Source organism: Paramormyrops kingsleyae, chromosome 4 (assembly GCF_048594095.1).
Source record: "Paramormyrops kingsleyae isolate MSU_618 chromosome 4, PKINGS_0.4, whole genome shotgun sequence".
Taxonomy (NCBI): Eukaryota; Metazoa; Chordata; class Actinopteri; order Osteoglossiformes; family Mormyridae; genus Paramormyrops; species Paramormyrops kingsleyae.
Genome location: NC_132800.1, coordinates 24,090,793 through 24,114,593, shown reverse-complemented (window position 1 = coordinate 24,114,593; position 23,801 = coordinate 24,090,793). Strand labels below are relative to the sequence as shown.

The window sequence follows — 23,801 nt, the reverse complement described above, 5'->3', positions numbered from 1 at the left end:
CTATAAACAAGACAAGAGCAACACACGAGGGAGAGGGGAAAAGGAGAGTAATGACAAATAAATAAAAACAGAGACTATACGTACACAGTTGCTACTGCAGAAACAAAAACGAGCAGCTTTTGCTGATTTTTAGCAATGCTCGTTAGATATATGTGTTGCTACAACTGTTAACTTTTGAGTTGGCAGCACGTGGAACAACATTTAACGCGCTTTGCACCATTATCGGATCCAGAGTAGCCACTGTGCCGTCTGCGTGTGCAGATTGTGTCCAATCACATTCTTCCATGAAATGATACAAAACACAACTGCAAAAGTTTTTTTTTAACCAGAAATAAAATGCATTAATATATCACTTGAAAGCATTATAAACTGTATACCCTGTCCATCTTCTAACCGGTTATCTTAGTCATGGTCACATGGGGGCCTGGAGCCAATCCGAGGCAGCACAGGGACATGAGGGGGCGGTACACCGTGGATGGGATGCCAGTCCATTGTAGGACAAATAAACTACTGGGAACTCAGCATAACAATATGGCTTTGGACTGTGAGAGGAAGTCCCTGTGACGCATGGAGAACAGGCAAGCTATACAAACGAGGGCTGCAACAACTGATACAAATGATAACGTTAATAATAATTGGTAATAAAAATAGTTGTCACCGATCGGTAGCATTTTTTCCAGTTTCATGCAAAATTGCGCATAATGATATCACCATCTAGCATTAATGCTGATGTGTCAAGCCTAGTTCATGTTTTACTTTTCCACATGCTATTATGGTCTGTGCGCGCTTGTGCGTGCAGACTTACGTGTGCTTGCCACATGCGTCGGCGCATTTGTACAGCAATAATATTCCACCGGACCAGCAGAGGGCAGATGTAATGCAACAAACACATTTCAGCAGTGTGGTGAAATGGAGAAACTTTCATGAAGAGTTGTAAAGTTGTATCTAGGCTTGGGCGTACTCATGATAATATTGTATATCATGGTATTTTGAAATCTTGGCGACAAAATTAGTTGGGATAAAGTACTATAAATATGGCAAATATGTTTCCATTCCAAATATGTTTCTATTCCGCTTTATCACTTTAAACAGAGATTCTTTAACTTATGTAAGTCACCCAGGGGCCCTTAGAACACCCCCCCCCCCCCAACCCCCCCCCCCCCCCCGCCGGCATCCCTGACTTCACATGATCACCCTGTTACTTTTACCATGTCAAGACAATGTTAAGTCTCTCCCCCAGAAAGTGTGACAATGCTTGCGACAATGTTTTACGCTAATATTCTGTATTTTATTCTCTTTTTTTTCTTCATTACCGTACAGCAGACCAACAGTAACTTTAGCACTCTTCTGATTTCATGTCTAAAAGAAGGAATACATCAAATTAAAGGCCCAGCCACTGGGTTAACCATACAGCAAGCTGCCTACAGCATTATGGACAAATGGCTTTATCAATGTTCTTTATGCCATATCAGCTATAATAGTAGCAGCAGCACAATTCAATAATGTTTACGTAAGGTCCTGGTGGTGTCTTCCACTTCTTAATGATGGTCCCTGTTGGTGTTCTACGGGATATTTATTTAAAATCTTACTCTACCCCTGTCTATTAGGGAGTTCCTTGACATACATAGGAGACTTACTGGAGGATTTGCACTTATCCCTCATTCATTTGAACATGAATGGAGTAGTTAGCTCCTTGCATCATCAGGGCAAACGGTCATACCTGACTTTTTGCAAACAATGGCTATTTTTTATAAACACTGGGATGAATATTCAATAAAGCCACATAGTTTATTATTTTCCCATTCACTTTCTGAATGCGTTGGCTTTATGCTTTCAGATGAATGTTTTCAGATCTTGTAAATTAAAAAGAATGATGTAGTATCTTGCCATATATACATATAATTAATGGCAAGATACAACACCAACATAAAATTATGTAAAATGACTATATATATATAAATATATATTAAAAGGTCTTTGTATGACATATAGTGCATCTAAGAGGAATGACAAGATTGATTCATAGTCATACATCAAAACAAGAAGAAAAAAGATAATTAGAGATTAGTTTTTAGAAATATGGAATACTGGTTTGACATCACCGTATTATCTAGGGAGAGCATGGAGAATCAACTGCAATGCCTTCCTTCAGCCGGCTGCACGTTCTGACAGTCGCATACAATTAGGGAGTAACACAATTTCCATCTAAACATTGAAATGTAACATGATAACTTAAGTAGTACAACATTATATTATGTAACATTATATGTCACCACGTTGAATAATCCCTAATACACAATGTCCCCCCCCCCCCCCCCCCCCTTCCCTAGACCTGTTGGGAATGGCTGCGTCTTATGGGGGCAGGAATGTTTCACTAATATTTTGGCTCTCCCTTCTTCCCGATCATTGTAAAGCACCGAGGTTTATATTCTCTCCCCACCCAGTAAAACCGCACAGGACGAGATACCAAGACCCCCCCCCCCCCCCCCCGCTGATTATTGGCCGTTTCTGAATCAAGTTTTTCTTTTTTCTTCTAACCCAAAATACCTGTTGATTTTTTTAAGCCAATTTCCACCCCTCTCCCCGAAATAAAGTGCCCTCTCTCTCTCTTTCCATTTCCATTCCACTCGATTGCCATCCTGCCTGGAGACTTACATCAAACAAGAAAAAAAAAAAAATCTAGTTAGGCTGCCAAATAAAGCAACACCTTTCTAACAGCATGTTAACAGTACACTACCAGAGGAAAACCTGTAACAGAGTCTCATTTACGGTCAGCTACATCAGCATGCATACATGTTTCTCCATCCACTTTCCAGACCTGCTTGTTCCATACAGGGTCACGGTGGTTTGGAGTCTATCCCAATGGCGGTGGCCCTAAGACCAGGAATAACTCTGCACAAGGCGACATTGCAGGGCAAACTCCCCATTCACACACATTCCCACCTGCAGATACTTTGGCGCTCAGCTGACCTTAGCTTGTATTTGGACTAGTGTGGTGCCACAGGTGGGTCGGGTTGGTCCTGGGCCCACCCAGATGAAACTGAGGCCCACCCATTCAGCGTTCACAGTGAGCGATACAATATGATAAAGCGATTGTGTCTGACAGGTATGTGTGTGCGTGGTTAGATCGATCAGAGGGAAAGGGCTACTGAGAGGCAAATAGATTGTTCTTTGTTCATTTGGTCTTAATAACACCACGTGTCATTTAAAAAGTGATAAAAAAATATATGAAATGTGATATCGCTGCCGTGTGAATTGTTATGGGACTATCCCACCTGCTTTTCTGCCGCCCCCCCCCCCCCCTCCCCCCCAGTATGATTTCCGGCTCTGCTATTGGGGGAGAACCTGAAAACTCTACACACACAGAGTTTCGTTTAAGTCAGCTAAAAGTTTCCTGAACTCCTGAAAGCAGCACTTACTCCTAAAAAGTCATTATAGTGTAGGGACTCGGCTACCGCCGATGTTAGCGTAGGGACTCGGCTACCGCCAATGTTAGCATAGGGACTCGGCTACCGCCAATGTTAGCGTAGGGACTCAGCTACCGCCAATGTTAGTGTAGGGACTCGACTACCACCGATGTTAGCGTAGGGACTCGGCTACTGCCAATGTTAGTGTAGGGACTCGGCTCCTGCCGATGTTAGCGTAGGGACTCGGCTACTGCCAATGTTAGTGTAGGGACTCGGCTCCTGCCGATGTTAGCGTAGGGACTCGGCTACTGCTAACGTTAGCGCATTTCAGCCAGTCTAAGAAAGAACAACAGCTGCCTGTTTATTAGCCATTCAGCCATGAAATGACGTAGAATTTTTATCGACTAGCGGAGGAACCACAGAAGAGACATGTCCACAGCATATAACCAGTCCATAGAAGCAGGAAATAGATCAGTTATGCACTTTGCATTCGCTGAGACACTGCTTCCATACTTCCATCGTAAGTAAACACAGTGTCCTCCATAATTTCCCTCCCCCATTCAGATCCAAGGCAGGACAGGTGCTCTTCACCACCCAGTAACCTTTCTGCGGAATCGAAACACTAATTTTATAAGACCTATTATTATACTGGACCGATTATTTCAGCACATCTACATAAACAAAGGACACTTTGTTCATTAGACTTGGGGAAAAGACTTGTGGGATGTAATTTTGCTGAATTTCTGTGGTCGTTATGGTGTGATACTACTTTTAGAGTACACTGATGATTCTGCAGATAACTGATTTAATCCTGGAGGAGTCATACTATACCAATTAAACCCTATAAAATAAAGACAACACACACCCAGTGGATGTGCAAACGTGGTCGATGCATCCAGAGATGTGCCACACTGCACCTCTTGAGGCAGCCCTGCCATTTAATCACCTCAGAGAACTGCATTCTGCTCGCTATTCCCTCCCTTAACCAGCTCGGAATGGCGCAGATTATACCCTGTACCACTCAACAACAAAGCAAGAGGCTCTGGAGGACAACGTGAGGACATATGCAATTCTCCCGAGCGTGACCTTTAGCCGCCATCCTCCCACTGAAGAGCTAATTACCACCAATTAACTAATAAACGGAGGGATGGCGCTTGCGTACCTCTCTCAGCTGCCAGATGTCCCTTTGGTTCTGTCTCTGACGATTATGACTGTGTGTTTCTGTTTACCTTCTGGCTCAGCGGACCATACAGGCAGAATGGTCATTTTCTCGTGTCGTGCCTGATCCAGGATGATCAGGCGTCACATCACTCTCGGGTTCTCAACAAAAACAGCACTCAGTCTCAAGCTGCTGTATCTAACATACTGTACATATTTACATTTGTATAGAAAATTGTACAAAAGCCTTTGTCCAAAGCAGCAGACAGCTGAGGATCAGAGAGCAGGTTCCGCCAGTCCCTGGAACAGTTGGGGTTAAGGGCCCTGCTCAAGGGCCCAACGGTGAAATCACTCTGAACCAGTAACCTTCCGATCAAAAACGCAGAATCGTAATACAGAGAGCTACAAACTACACTTGTTGTTTTAAATAAGCATTTTTGGACAAGCAAGAAAATACCTGGAAATTGCCTTTAACCTGTCTTTTTAACTTCACGTTCTATTTAAAGGACATGCGTAGTGTATACCTAGATAGGAATATAGTGACATTGTGCGCAATATACCTTTCCTCTTCTGTTTTAGGTGTTATTGTAATATGCATTACCCCCTCTTTCTTTCAGAAGTCTCTCTTTTTCTCAAGTTTTAATGAGCCATGTTTTGCTCACCAAAATAAAGGCCGATAATAAAGTGTTTTAAGTGTTTAAGCTCAATGCAGTTGGACAGGCATTCTGTAAGTGGCTGGTCCCACACTGTAGGGACGCGTCACCATTCTTCCAATAAATACTCCATCATTTGGTGTTTTGCTGGCAGTGATGAAGAACATTGTTTCAGACATTGCGCTTAAGATATTCAACTGGATTGAAAGCTAGTGACTGGGACAGCCATGGGATATATTTTATATCCTCTTCATGCTTATCAAACCATGTAGTGACCACTACTGCCCTGTGGACAGGGAAACCGTCAGACTCGACACCCATCAGCCCAGAGACGTTTTACCGTATGATGAATGTGATCGCTAGAAAAGGCTTAGCATTTCTCCCCGGATTTTTTGCGTTCTAAGGGACTGGTGCCTCACTGTATATTGCACCACACGTCGACGCAAATTCTCCAGAACCTCGCAGCATATGTCACACATGAACTCATGTTCTACTTGAGAACATGGTGATGGATGACTCATCTGTCCATATGATGAATGACGTATTTTCTTCTGCTAAGTAAACCACTTCCTATGTTGTTCATTACTCCACTTCACCTGCAAATGTGAATTTTTAGGTATAATATGGGGTTTATGCAACTCCGTGTACCCTCTGTGGGGAATGCGTAAGTAAAACATTTGCAGGTAACTATGTTATTGGTTTCACTTTGTATCCGAACCAACACACTGACATCACCGATGGGAATTGGCTCTCATTCACAGTCTCCTCTTGTTGAGGTCTTTCTCTCAGGCTTCAGCTGCACCTTTGTCAGTGTCTGTGTGACATTGTCTGTATTGAATTTTAACAAGAATTATAGCTTGATTTGCTTACTCTTAACGTGCCATCATTGTACAATTAAAGTCACTTTCGCACCCAAGTTCTGTCGCTTTCACACCACACAAGAGGAACTGGGACCGTAATGTCAAATAAGTATGGGAGACACAAAAGGCTTGTAGGTTAAACTTCACGCATAATTTAATATGAAACTACACCACCACGTCAAACAAAGGAGGATAGTCAGTTGTTTGTCAGTTATTCGTTAGTTATTGGGGGGGGGGGGGGGATCAATCACAATCAAAACGGGACGCAGCCTGGCAAGCTTCACTTCCGGCAATTGAATTTTCTGATGCAGAAATGTGGGGATGCAAGCAAAAAAATGTATTAATCGATGCATTAAATGTAATTTAGATACAAAAATAATCCCATCTGCTCAATTTTTGCTCTGCTTTTTTCGCTGCACTTCCACATAACTTACATGTTAGTGCCAATGTTTGCCGTCAACCAATCAACGATCTATCCTGTAAGTGCCTCCCCAGGAGTGTGTGTTCGAACGAAAAGTTTGTTGCCGGTGTCCGAATTCAGAGGCGGCATCCTTGAAAGGACGCAGTTTACAAAGGTGCAGCATCGGTAGGCTGTATTCTTCAGAGGTCTAACAGAAAGTGTTGTCAAATGAGACGGTCTGGCCTACGGATAATTTCCTATTTGCGTCACCAGCTGTTCCCACCCTTACCCTCGAGTCACGAACCGCCACTCCGTCAGTCGTGTAGCTGGGACACTCCCACTTTACCCCTGTGCAGTCAATCTTGGAACATGTTGGGCTGTGAAAGATCCATTGAGTGCATCTTTCACAGAGTGAGGAAAAAAAGGGCGCATTTCTGACTGCGTTTGATGGATCCTTCGAGATGGGACAGCCTGCTCACGCCGCCGTGACGCATTCGGTCTTCGAATGCAGCCTTAGAAGGACGCTGCCCCTGAATTTGGACAAAGCCCTAGTCTGGAGTAGGTCCTGAAAAGGGTTCTGAAACTGCCTCTAAGGAACTAAAAAGTTCCTGTGGTGTGAATATGACAAAAGTCCCTGGTTCTGGAAAAAGGTTCTGGTTCCAGAAAAAAGAGTTCTAGCAGTGTGAAAGCTCTTTAACTATGGCAGGTGTATCCTAAACAAGATCAAAGATGTTCATTGGGGGATTATGAGAAGAAATGGAGGGAGTTACTTTTTTTGTCCATTTTAGTTCACATTCTCTATTTTTTAAGACTAAATCAGAAGAGGTGTCCCAAATAAAAAATTAATAGAAGCACCACAATTCAGATACAAGGATAGGAAAGGACCTCAGAAAGCACCTCCAGGGTGCTGAGGTACCTCCTTTTGGGAACCTACAGTAGATAGTTGTTTTGCTACACTTCAAGTTAATGAACCATGCCCCACTTCCCTGTAATCCTGAAAGTGGCAAGCTTTGCAAACACAAGTGTTTTTAATTGGCAGATCCACCCGTCACATGACATCCCAGTGGTGGTGTTCCCACATGTTTCACACTAGTAGTTCGAGGTTGTTTTTTGTACGTCTGCATCAGAAAAGCTTTAAAAATTGATGGATACTTCATGCACTTGTACACAAAATCATGCCAACGAGACTGCAGACTGCGCTCTGCATCAAGGCGTATTGAAAGAAAACACGAGCGAGTGTGTCTTACAAACCCAAGGGATGTGCAAGGGATGTGCAGCTCCACATCCGAAAAGAACTCGTCCCTGGCTGGAGCTGTACTTTGCATTGTGAAATTATTCACAATTCATAATGTGCTCTATTAAATGCTGGAACTACTGATGGTGTGTATATATAGTGAAAAAGGTTTTCTTTATCACAAGAAATCGTTGACTTTCATTCAGTATTGTGCATACGGAGTTCACAAATCATGACAAATTGATTATCAAAAAGCATGAAATCCATACAGGAGTCCATCAGCTATCAAAGCAGCAAGGTTTATCTTTGTGTAATTTCCAAGAAAGTCTGAATTACTTACAGTTAGATCCTTTCATGAAGGGTGCGAAAAAGATTCCAAGGCAAATGGAGCGAAGTGATTGATTACAAAGAGTGAAGTACACGTACACAGCAATACCTATCAGACCACTCTCACAAACTGAGCAGTAAAGCAACAAACGGTTTAGTCAGAGCAGACTCCACGGGAGTAAGTTAAGTTTCAGAAATCACAATGTATTGATCCAAATACAAATAAATCCTTCACAAAAATCAGTTTCAGTCCACAAATGAAAAAGTCATCTGGCCACATCCCAGTCAAAATCTTCACTATATGGGAAAAACTTGCTGTCTTATCAAAGCAGACGCACATTTACAGTAAAGAATGGACAAATTTACAAAGGTCCTACTCCAATGTCTCCAATTCTTAATTAGCTGTTTTTAATTATTTTTATTAACAAGTGTTTCAGTATGTGTTTGAGCTTGAAAATTGAAAGTTATCAACTAGCTTTTGCGCTTTTAAAATGTGACTATATAAATAAATGTGTTTTGAGGCAAATACTTTAAAATATTGAAAAAGATAATCTGCACTAAAATACACTGCCACAGAACTAACGTAATCTATTCATCTTTTTAAACTTTTAAACTGTTTTTTAAAAGAATAAATTGTGATTTTGTACCAGCTAAGACAGTGTTTTAAGAATATATATTTTCTTTTATCCTTGGTTAGAAGTTGTTAGTTGAAACAATCTAATCAAGCTGTCTCTTTTTTTGAAAATATCCACACCTCAAGCTTACTTTTTTTCAACAATTTCTAAGTACAGCTACCTAGAGCAGTGTTCCCCAACCCAGTCCTCGGGGAACCCCGGACAGTCCATGTTTTTGCTTCCTCTCAGCTCCCTGTACCAGGTAATTGGGGTTCCTGATTGGCTGGGAGCTGGGAGGGAGCGAAAACGTGGACTATCCAGCGGTTCCCCGAGGACTGGGTTGGGAAACACTGACTTAGAGGACGCATTTATTATTTAATACTGGACATTAAATACAACAGTAAAATTAGTATATTCTCAGTTTTTTTCCATCATGAATGTGAGAAAATATGACAATACACATATATGTGTTATATGTAACGATATAGAACGGTGTGTGTGAGTGTGCCCTGCGATGGGCTGCCCCCCCCCCCCTGGGTTGTTCCCCACCTCGTGCCTGTAGCTTCTGGGTTGTTCCCCACAACCCAGAAGGATAAGCAGTTTGGAAAATGGATGGATGGATGGATGGATGGATGTAACAATACATTTAAACTGCCTTTGTTACGCCAAAAAATGCAGCACTAACACTGTGACACAAAAGTAAAAATCAGGAACAGAAAACGAAACAGAGACACTGGGCAGTGTGTGGGTGTGGGGGCCCAGATGGGCGCTACAGCTGTGACACTCACCACATCCGCCTCACTCCTGGCCATCCTCCTGCAGGACTTCAGGTAAGTGCGGATGCGTTTCCCCGCTTGCTCCTGATACTCAGGGAACTGGCGCCTACATGACTCAATGATAGCCTGGATCTTTTCTTTGGGCTGCTTAGATATGGGGACATTGCGGTCCAAGTTCTCGTCTACAAACAGCCTGACAAACATCTGTAAGCGAGAGGGAGACAGAAGACAGTGGTTTGGTGGACAGCTCTCCTCTATTCTCCTGCCGCCGTCTTCCCAGTAAGACCGAGTTCTCCTACCTGTTTTCACCGTTCGGCTAAGAGGCCCTCCCCGCAGATACAGATAGTACTGCAGATGCACGCTACAGCGCCCCCTGTATCAGCCCGAGTAAACACCCAGGCGTGGGTGCAAATTACGAGGCGATGGGGGATTGTAACCCCCCCCCAGTAACTGGCCAATCCATGCCCCTGGACTCTCCAAAATGGGTGGAGACCTCAACCCCACCCCACCCGCAATGTTCAACCCAAAGTTACACCCTTGCACCCAAGCGTCTCGTACATCAGCTGTCATCAGAGCCTCAGAACTGCTTTAGTGAACCGGCGGAATGACCGACAACCTATCTAATACCCATGAATTACACTAAACTATTTCTGAAGCAATGAAAACCATTAACAGCCATGACACTGAATTATATACAATTAATAAAGGGAGCGCAAACTTTAATATACAATCATGCAAATTTACCAAACATGTACCCATAATAAAAACTCCTTTTTCTCCCTCATGTAAACTACTGTTTTAGTTATATAACTATATGAGGGCATTTAGCCAAGCTGTTTAAGTTGGCATTTTAGTCATTTGAAAAATGCTTCACCTACAGGGAAATCACACTATGATTCCTCATCAATGTTTTCAGGCCAAGTAAAAAAAAAAGGCTATTCTGAAACCTATTGTATGTCTTGTTCAAAATGCATCAATTTAAGCTAATATCCGAGGGATATATGTGAACCTGCTCTCACAAGGATGTAAGCTTACGTTGCGTCCCATTAACGGATTTGTAAAAGTTCTCCACTAGGTGGCAGCGTCTGGCACACCTCTACTAGGCATGTGTAGCTTACGCTGGAGAACAGCTCAGGCTTAGGGAAGGTTCACATACCACAGAAGCTCAGCCAGCCCTTCTGTCACCATGGAGACCAGAGCAGGATGCTCCAGCCATCATTCATTTTAATCTGCAGCAGACTGGACCTTCCTGTACTGCAGAAGCTGCATTTACCTGGTCATGGTTAAATCACATTTAAACTGCAGGAAAAAGCTACACTACATTTCTAATGTTTAATTAACAAACTGTTTAAGTTGTAAATCGTTATGAATATTTATAGATACAAATATATCAGATGGTTAATTCTAATGAATAATTCCATTATTCTGTTTTCTTCAAAAATATCTGAATAATCACAATCCTAATAATATTTACATTGGCGTTAAGGCCTCATCATGTGTTTATCTCTCTCTGCCTGATTCCATTGACAAACGTCACATTTCCTGGATATATATATATAGCTCCAATAAGGGCAGAGTCTCCACTGAAACAAATCAAGTGCATTGCAGTTCCTTTTTCCATTTTCAAATCTTTTATTTTATTAACTGAAATTAAGCGTCGAATTATTAAATGAATACCCATCCGTTCATCTACCTTCCAACTGTCTTTCCGGTACAAGGTCACTCAGTCCCTCTAGCCTATCCTGGGAGGCACAGCAGAGGGCCCTCCGGACAGGATGCCAGTCCAGCAAAAGCCACACACACAATCAAACACTATAAACAATTTAGTGGTGCCAATTTGGCCCCACTACATGTTGCTGGACTGTGACAGGAAGCCCACACAGCTCAGGGAGTTCAATTCGAACAATCAACTCAAAAGGCGACAGTACTACTTTCTGAATGACCATGCTGCCCTACGAAGAGAGACCATCACTACTTACTGAATGACCATGCCGCCCTACGAAGAGAGACCATCACTACTTACTGAATGACCATGCTGCCCTACGAAGAGAGACCATCACTACTTACTGAATGACTATGCTGCCCTTCGAAGAGAGACCATCACTACTTACTGAATGACCATGCTGCCCTACGAAGAGAGACCATCACTACTTACTGAATGACCATGCTGCCCTTCGAAGAGAGACCATCACTACTTACTGAATGACCATGCTGCCCTACGAAGAGAGACCATCACTACTTACTGAATGACCATGCTGCCCTACGAAGAGAGACCATCACTACTTACTGAATGACCATGCTGCCCTTCAAAGAGAGACCATCACTACTTACTGAATGACCATGCTGCCCTACGAAGAGAGACCATCACTACTTACTGAATGACCATGCTGCCCTACGAAGAGAGACCATCACTACTTACTGAATGACCATGCTGCCCTACGAAGAGAGACCATCAAGTGGGTGAAAGTGTCAGGAGTCATGCGGAATATATAATTAATGGAGCAAAACACAAAAGATTTAGAAATATTTTTCTCAACTGGACTGACGAGTACACAGAGGGGCAGAGAAACATGAAAAATGAAAAGAATGAAAGGTGTAAGATTACCAGGGGGAAGTTTGACAATTTACTGGTTGTAAGGTTTCGGCGAGCTTAGCACGGTTTTCCATCAGTTATATCACTGTGTCAGACTGGCCAGACTGGGGGAGCGCTGTCCGTGTGGTCACCACTGACAGCACCTAATTATAATAATGCTCTCACTACCAGTACAAACCAGTTGTCAGGGTTTGTGCCTGTCTGGTCACAGTCCCCTGCCGGTGTCTGTCTAATCCTGTCCCTGTGTCTTTTCCCTGTTGGGCCAGCAGGTGGCACTGGCCATCCTGTTTGCTGTTTTCCTAGTGTGTTTCCCTGCTCCCTGGCCCACCTCAAAACTCAATGGGTTTGAGTGTGTGGCTCAGAGTCTGACAGCCCTCCACTCATTCGTTTCTGGCCAGCCTCTCCTTTTACTTAATATGTTGGTGTTACTTAATCCTTAGTATCTGGCATTTTTATAAATGTCTTTTCTTTGTGACCCATGGTCTATGGTCTACCCTGCCTGTGCCTTGCATTATTATGTTCTGTTTATACTTGTGTCCCTAGTCTCTCCTAGTGTCGATAGCCCTTAATGTTAATGCTCCTTAGTTTCCTGTGCTTGTTAATTGTAATTTATTCCCCGTTTCTTGTTGTCCCCTGTCTTTACTGATTGGTTGATTTTGGTTATGGTCCACACCTGCCCCTCGTTAGCCCTTGTTAGCTGTGTAGATTTAAGTGGCTGCCCTCATTCAGTTCTTTAGTCAGTTATTGTAGTTGTTCTGTGTGTTTGTAGCTGTGCTTCCCCCCTCCCCCCTTTGACTGGTACTGTATGTATTCAGGTTGAAATGTACCTTAAGTGTATTTTCAATAGAGCCACCTTACATGTTACTGTAAGTGGCAGCACTGGCCAGAGACTGACACACAACGGATGCAAGGTTAATAAGCAAAAGAAAAATGCTTGGAGGGACTTAATCTCTCTACTTGCACCATCGTAGACAGCCAGGGATATTAAATATTTCATTAAACATGTAGGATTTTGCAATTAACAGTAATGCTCTTAAAGGAAAATCTCCAGAAAATCACAAAAAGCTTTAAAAATATATAAAAGCCCTTTGACTAATAAGAAAATGCACAACACACACAATGGTTTCAAGTACATGAAGCAAAAACAAATTAATTATAGATAATAAACATGGCTTACCATACTATTTGTACTCTATGTACTAGATAAATCATTTTGCATACAACATAATTCCAGTCAAAAGCTACAATTTATGTTTGATCCCCAGTCCACTGAGGACCAATTTTTAAGCAGCCCCCAGCCCCAAGAACTCGTCTGCCCCCTTTTTCTCCAACCCTTGGTAGCTGTTGCAAGCATGTCAGATGAAGGTCAATCTGAGCATCTGCAAAGAGTCCTTAAAACCAGAAAACAACACGTTTTTTAGACTTGAAGAGGACCTTTAAAATAAATACGTATATGTGCACTACAGGTCTTTCCTAGCAGGAATTGGTGGAGTACGCTCCTTGTTATAGCCATGTAGTAACTGTGTCATCTGCCTGCAAGCAAATACTTTTATCTGGTTGCAAAACAAAACAGAGCTTTTGTTTAATCCCTGTATCCCGAGTGCACAAGTCAGTTTCTGCTATAGATCTTACTGGCACACTGGGTACCACCTTTAGGTGACAGAAGGCATTTCTTGCGAAATCCCGGTGCCGTGAGCTTTTTGGGCTCCCAGTAGGTATCAGGTAGCAGGTTGGAAAGTGACTGCAAGTCACAAGTAACTATACTGCCAACGTATACGAGAAGTGATTCACGTAAAGTGTCTCACATATTTACAGGCTTAGTCATTAAGCCCTTTCCCAATAAATATTTCTAAAATATTTTTGCTTGTTTTGACAGACATTCAGGGGTATATACAGTGTACATACATACATATACACATACACATACAGAGTCTACCCAAAGCAGTCTAGGGAGTGAGACTGGAATACATCTTTGAATAGATGCCACATTCACATATTTGCAAAAGTATTAGGCAGCCAAAGAAAAGCTATTTATCTTGGTGGTAAGTGCTTATTTATATTTGGTATGATCATTTCAAAAAGCATTATCTTCCCTTGGAATTGGTGCAGTGACAGACCACTGCACCACGAAGCATGACGGGGTGACTGGACTAAAACCCCCTGTCCATTTCTCATATGCTCATGGTGCCCCTAAGCAGTAGCAGTAAGCTCACTTACATTGAAGGCCTTAAGTCGCTCTGCTTCTGCCCCGTCGACCTCCATGGCCTTTTCACAGTCGTCCTGGTCATCCTGATCGTCCTCATCATCGTCAGCCCGGTTGAGGGACACGTCTTCCAGGCCTCCAGCCTCATTCTTCCCTGAGTCGTAACTGGAGTAGCTGTGTGCGGGTGACTGAAACAGACGTGAAGGTTGTTTCATTGCTGGACCCGACCGCGGGAACATCCCCGCATGGTAGCAAACACGCTTTTCTGCTGGCTTTCTTTGCGGATATGCATCTTATTACTCTCCAGTTAGGCGGCCATGTTTACCATCTCTGAAACCACGCACTTGTATAGGCCCCCTGTAGTGCAGAAACAGTCACTACACTAAATAATAAACAAACATGATCCATATTTAGCAGAGGATGCAGCAGTATTTTGTGCTGACCACAGGGTCACCAACTGTCATGCCTCTGGTGTGTCACTCACACTTCAAAACTCTCGCGGTTACGCAAGAAATCTTGTGGCAAATCTATATTATTCCATCATAAATCTAAAATTACCTATGTCAAAAGCGCTGGGGCAGTTTACAAACCCTACACACTATTTACAAGGTAACAAAACTGTTACATGCATGTAAATGTGCATGCAGACTTATCCTGAATTGAAAATCTCTCACTGGCCAGCTGACCAAAGGCTGGCTAGTTATGATCTTCTGACTCAGCACTGTCAGAAAAAAGTACCAGTTTGTACCTTTGAAGGTACAGTCACTGTGGCTATACCCTCAAGGGTCTGCCAATTTTACCCCAGCTCTAGGTACATGTAGTTTTTTAAGGTACAGAATTGGGCTCTGAGTAACATTTGTGTACCATCGGGGGTACATTAATGTTATTTGTACCTTGGGGAACAAAACGGCACCCGGGTGGTACCCTTTCTTTATGACGGTAAACTAGCTAGCTAATGTTAATATCATAAGCAATGATATCGTAGTTGTGTCGTGAAAAGAAATAAAATGAAAGATATTAAATTACAGAGGCGGCATCACCTGAGGTGTCTGTGTCTAACAGGTTTCAGGTGCTTCCAGCTTTAGAGCCGGAAGGGACTGGGGAAGCAGGTGGGCCCTTGGGCACTGAGGAGCCCCCTCCCCCCAGAAAGAGGGAGGTTGTGGTAGTGGGGGATTCAATTATTAGGGGAGTAGACAGTTATGTGTGCACGCGTGATAGAGGGTCCCGTACGGTGTCTTGCCTGCCTGGTGCCCAGGTAGGAGACCTTCCAGATCGTGTGGACAAGCTTTTGGCCCCAGCTGGGGTGGATCCAGTTGTCGTGGTGCATGTTGGCACCAACGACATAGGCAAGGGTAGAAGGGCTGTTCTGCAGGATAAATTTATAGAAGTCGCCAATAAGCTTAGAAGCAGAACGTCCATGGTGGTATTTTCCGAAATACTCCCCGTGCCACGCGCAAGTGAGGCTAAGTTAGCTGAGATAAGGAGATTAAATGCGTGGCTAAAAGGATGGTGTAGGAAAGAGGGGTTTAGGTTTATGGGGCACTGGAGGACCTTCTGGAACAGGTGGGACCTGTTCAAGCCGGATGGGTTGCATCTGAACCGGAGGGGAACCAGTGTACTGGGAAGGCGTATTTGTAGAGTAGTTGAGGAATGTTTAAACTAGGGACTGGGGGGGCAGGGAGGTTAGTTAAGTATGTAACTGGGGGGAAACGGAAAGCCCAAAAAAATCATATTATAAGTAGGCACTGTAATAAGCCTACCCTTTGTTGTCTGTATTTAAACGCCAGGAGTATTAGGAATAAAATTCATGATTTAGAGGCTCTTATCTCATTGGACTCTTATGATATTATAGCAATAACTGAAACGTGGTTGAGTGATAAGGATGGACAAGAATATAATATGGATGGTTACACATTGTTCCGTAAAGACCGTATAGGTAAGAAGGGAGGTGGTGTTGCAGTATATGTAAAGGAAATCTTGCAGGCAAGGGAGCTTACTGATATAAGTAAAAGTACGGAAGCTATATGGGTAAAATTAGATGCTACAAACTCAAATAGCCTAATTGTCGGTGTTTGTTACAGAGCACCCAATGTAGCTGCTGAGGAAAGCAGATTGTTATACAGTGATATTAGGATTATGAGCAATAAAAATGATGTGGTAGTTATGGGTGATTTTAATCTACCGGGGATACAGTGGGACATTGTTGCTGGCTCTTCTGAAAATGAACTTGAGATGGTGGAATTAGTACAGGATTGTTTTTTTACTCAGTTTGTTAACACCCCTACCAGGGGAGATGCCATTCTTGATCTTGTTTTGTCTAATAACCAGGACAGGATTGGTAAATTAGATGTTTTAGAACCACTTGACAGTAGCGATCATAACATGGTTAAATTTGAGGTTAAGTTTAGTGCCCGAAGAGCAAAGTCCAAATCAAAAATATATAATGTTAGGAAGGCTAACTTCAATTGTATGAGATTAAAACTAGAAACCGTGAACTGGATGGAGTTAAATAACAAAACTGTTGAAGAGGCATGGGAATTTTTTAAAAGCACATTATTGCAAGTACAAGAGGACTTCATACCTGTTTCTAGCAAGAATAAATCTAGGAAATTGCAACCTAGGTGGTTTAATAGGGACATAAAGTATAAAGTAAGGAGGAAAAGGGCTTTGTTCCAGAGATGGAAAATAACTGATGATGACATAATAAAGCAAGAGTATCTAAATCTACAGGCTGAATTACATTAACTCACTCTCACTTAAACTCAAAGCGACAGGTATTTTAGGAACTGTAGCGACTTGGATTGATAACTGGTTAACGGATAGGAAGCAGCGAGTAGTTATAAGAGGCTCGATGTCACAGTGGGCCTGCGTTCATAGTGGGGTACCGCAGGGTTCAATTTTAGGACCACTTTTGTTCCTAATTTACATAAATGATATAGACACCAATATATACAGTAAACTGGTGAAATTTGCAGATGACACCAAGGTGGGTGGTGTAGCAGATACTGAACTAGCGGCTCAGCAGCTACAGCGGGATCTTAATTTAATTAGTGACTGGGCTGACACCTGGCAGATGAAATTTAACATAGACAAATGTAAGGTACTCCATGTAGGGAGCAGAAATATAAAGTACAGGTATTTTATGGGACCTACTGAAATAAAGGTAGCTGATTATGAGAAAGACCTTGGTGTGTATGTTGATGCTTCCATGTCTCATTCTCGCCAGTGTGGGGAAGCAATAAAAAAGGCCAATAGGATGTTGGGGTACATCTCCAGGTGTGTGGAGTTTAAGTCAAGGGAGGTAATGCTAAGATTATACAATTCCTTGGTGAGACCTCACCTAGAATATTGTGTACAGGTTTGGTCACCATATCTTAAAAAGGACATAGCGGCCTTAGAAAAGGTGCAGCGTAGGGCCACAAGAATGATTCCTGGTCTTAGAGGAATGTCATACGATGAAAGGTTATTTGAGCTAAATCTGTTCAGCCTCAAGCAAAGGAGACTGAGGGGGGACATGATCCAGGTCTATAAGATTCTAACAGGTTTGGATGCTGTTCAACCGAATAGTTACTTCAGCATTAGTTCAAATACAAGAACTCGTGGCCATAGGTGGAAATTAGCGGGAGAACATTTCAAACTGGATTTAAGGAAGCACTTCTTTACACAGCGTGTAGTCAGAGTATGGAATAGTCTTCCTGATAACGTAGTGCAAGCTGAATCCTTGGGTTCCTTTAAATCAGAGCTAGATAAGATTTTAACAACTCTGAGCTATTAGTTAAGTTCTCCCCAAGCGAGCTCGATGGGCCGAATGGCCTCCTCTCGTTTGTATAGTTCTTATGTTCTTATGTTCTTAAATCTCTGCGGAAAATGTACCGCAAGCAATAAAATGCCCAATGAGGATGCAGCATATTATATACACACAGCTGGTGTGTGTGTGTGTGTGTGTGTCAGTGACTTTTTGAGTGTCTCCCCAGGAAGAACAAACCCGCCCCTGATGTAAGGGGCTCATCGACTGGCTAAGATTCCTTCCTTGTTCTTCATTAATTTTCAGACGTGAAACGGGGGACTGTGCCTCAGGGTTCTGCTGTTCTTTTATTGCCTGCTATTGGGAAGGCAAAGCTGATTCTGTGCTTCGCGAATAATTACACAAATAAAATTGCGGTAATTCCACATGAAATGGGGATCCATCGCAGGGTACACTCCAGTGCGGAAAAAACTGCCCCCCTTAATTTAATCTTAATATTTTTTACTTCTTAGCAGTTAACCCCACCCTGGTGTAGTTACCTCTACTACCATGATGTAACATTTTTGGATGGAATTTATGATTTACAAAGAATTGTTACTGCGAGTCAGTGAGTCTGTAGTGAAATACATATAACATAGGCCTTTGCACAATTACACAAATATATACGGCAAAAAACTATGAATACAGTAGTATTGTTAATTACGATATCCATAAATACCGAAAATAATTATTAAACCATGTGAGCAGAATCAAGTTTGGCACATAAATTAAATTACAGAATAATTTTAAAATTCCTTGCACTGTTATGCTAAATTACAACATTAAGCACTGTAGTACTTTTCATGTGAGAATTACGAGTTTTTGAATTTTTTTTTTTAAATTAAAGACACAGCATTATATGAAAGCTGCTGCTTTTTTTCATTATAAGGCGGACAAAGAAAGACAATTTTCAAAGGCTGTCGGCTTAGGGTGGATAAATCATGATTTACTATTATTACTGACAGCAACTAGAAGTGTGGAAAAAACAACAGGTAATGTAGGATAAGTCCAGAACGGTAAAACACCAATGCTTTGTAATCCCAAAAAAAAAATGTTGCGACAATAAATACTCATCTCATAAGCCCACCACAGTGAGCCACACACAGGGCCCACAGCGGCTCACCTCACTTTCACCATGACAACAAAAAGCGTGCCAAAACAGAATGTAGTGGCAATCGTGTTAAAATGACATGCTTCACCCTTTTTCTCAATAGCTATGCTACCTACAACAGAAGAAAGGCCACAGAAGACCAGGAGGGAAGCTACATTCAAGATTCTGAGGTGATCCTTGCCATTAGACACCTGGCTATTTGGGTGAGCTACCACTTTGATTGGCAAAACAACAACATGCCCAGACTTGCACAGAATCATTTTTCTGTCAAAACGTATGTAGCTACCTGGCAACTGGAAAGAAACATACTTAGGTTCTGTCCTTATATATAAATAAGGTTCTGCCTTGGTGACAATGATGTGATGAATTACATCGAGTTTCTATCCATCCATCTATAGCCCCTCCTCGGCTTGCAAGGGAGTTACGTTCCGACAAACCCATCGTAAATCGAAAATATCGTAAGTTGAATATGAACATATGATAAAGCACTCCGAAAAAATTACTGCATGATATGATGTTAAACACTGTGTGAGATGTTTACACTAGGAACAGATCAAAATCCAAAGCTTCAAAACTACTAAATGTACATCACTATTGGACGATCATAAAGCTGAAATATTGTAAGTGAACTCATCGTAAAGCAAGGAGCATCTGTACTAATCTTCTGTCTATCTTTCTGTGGCCATAATTTCCGTAAAAACCAGTTGTATTGATCCCAGAGCAATTCTGAGAAATGCAGGGTACCATAGATGTACCATCCTTACTGTGAACGACATACTAGAGTGATCTCATACTCATACACACAAACACGCTCACTTTGTTGTACACAAAGGGCGATTTATAGCCACTGACCAGCTCAGACTAGAATTCCTTGCTCTAACGGAGAAAACAACACCAAGAGTCACACAAAGTAGAATGGAAAACTTCCACATATACGCTGCCATGGGGCTGGGGCAAGACTTGCACTCAAACCCTAGACTTATGATGCAACAACAGAGGGTTTGGAATCACTTGGGCCACAAACACTTTCAGTAATTTTAATTTTCCTGATTGACACAAGGCTATGTGATAGGTGATCATGCAAGCCATGCAGCAAATATGCCATCTTATTATATAATGTTCATAAATGTAAATATATATACATATAGATATTATGGAGGGCTTTAAAATAAGGTCATAAATGTGATATGCACGGGGCGTCCCACAAGTGGCACGCCGGTCACAGCGGAGTGCATCCCACAGCAGGTCACCCTCTGCCACGTTACACGAAATTGGCCCCCATTCTGACACGTCCCTTTCACTGCTCCACGGCGACGTCTCCTGTCGGCCGAACACCTGCGGTGCTGTGGGTGGAACAGATCGAATAACGAACTCCTCCGAGCACATTACGGCACTCAGAGGAGCCCACAGCCAGTGAGGCGACAAGATGTGGGTGGTTGACAGCACACGCTTTGGAAAAAGGTATGTGTCAGTCTTCTTCGCTGCCACCCAAACGGGCACGGGCATCCTGTCTTCAGGGAGAGACTTACTGCATGATGGGATATGATTAGCCACTCGCCATTGGCGTCAAAGTTTTTTCTCTATTGTCAAACTTCAAATCACGGTCGCATAAATGAAAACTGAATCCGTTCTGATGAATATAAGGGTTAATCTCAACTTGCGTGGCTTAGAATCAGCTGATCTTTATCCTTTCCTTTATGAGCATTTATAAATCCGACAAGTCATTAAAACTTTTCGCGCATGGAGTCAGTTAGATGGTCAGCTTTCCCAGATAAAGTCCTCTGGAAAAAGTGAATTTCAAATACCGTGAAGCAGGAATCACATACACTCTAACAGCACTGGGAAACATTTCTGTTCCAGTTTGTGTTGGATATCAGTGTATTGTGTTGTTTTGTAAATATATTTGGTAATGGGGCGTCTGTTTTCATCCATTGCAATCCAACTGCTCTAAATAATCAAATCTCATCAAGCAAAAAAGATTCTCGTGAACTCCCAGACAGAGTGGCTACTTCTGCTTTTTGATTGTACATAAACTCAATTACACTCACAGTGAATACACAATAAAACAAATGGAAAGCATGTACGGCGAATGACTCAAAAAAACAGCAGCTTTTTTTGTTTGTATAATATGAATCCATTTCAAATGACAAACAGTGATATGGGTACAGTGATCAATCATTAATCACTTCTCAAAATGGTTTTCGTGGTGTCTCAGTGAGTTAGAAATGTTAATCAAAAAGGAAAAAAAGATTTAATAGCTTGAACTGCAGATAGCTGGACACACACGTTTTAAGTGCCTGTTGTTATACTTTATAGTATATAAGTTATAGTTTATGCATATTATATAATTTTATTATAAGTGCAGATTACTGTAAGTCAGTGTCTCTAGCCTGTTCTTCTTTTTACAAAAAGCGCTTTGCAAAAACAGATAATGAAATATTGCTTTTATTCCATGGCACTGTGGATAATGCACCCCAGAGCTGGGGGTTCGAATCCCATCTCTGCTCTGAGCATGTGGAGTTTGCATGCTTCTCCTGTATCATGTGCAGTACAAATGCATGCATTCAAGTTAATATCCCTGCCATGTACCCTATATTACCTGGTTATGGTGCACAGATGCCTTTGCTCCTAAAAGCATTTTTGAAGGATGAAACCATCATGCTGAGATTTCACTAAACTCTAATTTGTTATCTGGTAAACCAGATCCTTTCTGTGGTCACATTTGCATTTTGCCCACAATAAATTACTTCCTGATCTCCCTGAATCTTAACAGCTTCCGGGCAAAATAAATTGAAGCTGCGTAATATGGATTTCACTGGCGAGCCAAAAATGAAATTCACATATAATCGCATATCGTTCTCTACCTCAATTGGTTTAGATATCGAGATTTCTCGGAAAATAGCATTTAAAGCGTTTAACCCAATTTACACCCTTGGAATTATTGCAAAATCTATCAGAATCTCAGAAGCCCACTCTCCTGGCCAGGATGGATGGATGGATGGATGGACGGACGGACAGATGGCTGCATGCAAAACTCATTCAAAATGTTGAATTTTCTTACCAGTGGTTTTTCAAATTAATTATTTTAATCAGTCCTTCTTGGCCTAAGTAAAATTTATTCAGTAGCTTGTTCCCTCAGTAACAAATGCATAAAAATATAGTTTAAAAAGTGCTAAATTAGCAATTTGATTGGCTGTAAAATTTAGGAAACTAGTATATTATCGCTCTTTTGCCATTCAAACGATCCAGCCAGAGAAATGTTCCTAGCATACAGATTCTTCCTCCACTTATCATTGTTTTTGGCCTATAAGCTTCATAAACAAGACTAAAATGTTTATAAACCGTGTCTGTTTTTGTTTTTGACGGTTTCCCCACCCGGCAGTCTTTTAGTGTAACCCAAGGATAAAAATGTGTGTGAATGCCTTGCAAATTACAGACATTACCTGTATCTGACATTATGCTCTGAGCTTCAAACACACATCATTATTGTTGTTGTTGTTGTTGTTCTAGAATATGGATAAATTTAAATTCTGGCAAAGGAAAGTGTTCTGTGACAGCGGAGCCTGGAGCTTGTACCAGAAAGGACAGGTCATAAGGGAGTGAACATCCTGGACGGGGTGCTAGACCATCACAGGACAAACACTCACACACATAGTCATACATTATGAGCAATTTAACATTAACAATTCACCTTAACGGCACAATTTTGTGGAAACTCCACACACACACAAGCACAATTTGATCCCACCATTCTGGAGGTGTGAAACCACAGAGCCATCCACTGAGCCACTGTGTTACCTGTATGATATTTATATAGAAATAATCTAAAGAAATGTACCAGACAAGGATGAAGGATGAGATATAGCAGAGTACAATGGGATTTGAAGGACAAGAGAACACGCTGTAGAAAATAATATCTGTACAATAGTTTTCTCTTAGGTAGAAGCATCTCTCTAATGTTGATGCCTATGCACATGGTACCATTACTGAACTACTGAGAAAAATCTAAGTACATATATAACTTTATATAATAATAATAATAATAATTATTATTATTATACATTTTATTTGTGGGTGCCTTCCTAAAACCCAAGGTCACCTTACATAGCACATAAAAGACAAACAATAAAAACTAATAATTAAAAAAGGAGTTATATAAGCAAACCCAAAGGTATTATTTTTTTTAAATGTGAGGCATCGTTAGCCCAATCTTCCGTTAACATAAATTGGACTGCAACTTACATATACTAGGAATGTGAAGTTAATTTTAATATATAGTGACTTTAAACTTTAAGCAGCTATTTTTAAACCTACGCTGGAACTTTATTTGTCCCTTTGCTAACATGTTTATTAGGCAACGAATGTCCATTTTTATACATCGGCAATCACGTTCCCATAGAAACAGGAATTTGTGTTTCATTTGTAAAATCTAGTTAACTGTTAGTTTCTACTAAGGGTGAAACACATTATGCTTAATTAATCCAGGCCTTTTTCCCCTATTCATATGTGAAAGTGTACAGTCCAAGGATTAAGATCACAGACAGTGATAATGTGACAATGGCTATGTATGGCAATATATGAAGGAAGGACATTTTTTATAGTGTGTGACAGCATTGCAGCCTGGTGGCATCAGAACATATAGCCAGACACATAGTAAACATGTAGAACTTAACATAGTATC

General features: G+C 41.7%; 1 protein-coding gene across 4 annotated transcripts in view; it reads right to left on the bottom strand.

Moving 5' to 3' along the window:
• The window catches only part of LOC111854324 (nucleolar protein 4), an 88,683-nt gene that overhangs the window by 25,389 nt on the left and 39,493 nt on the right, over positions 1–23,801 (bottom strand). For 3 of the 4 annotated variants that reach the window (XM_023832197.2, XM_072710918.1, XM_023832198.2), the window contains exons 7-8: positions 14,240–14,413; positions 9,442–9,633 (exon numbers count right to left, since the gene is read on the bottom strand). In XM_023832197.2, the coding sequence (XP_023687965.2) occupies positions 9,442–9,633; positions 14,240–14,413 (366 nt within the window). The remainder of the gene's footprint in view (positions 1–9,441; positions 9,634–14,239; positions 14,414–23,801) is intronic. The other variant, XM_023832199.2, reaches the window with a different exon arrangement.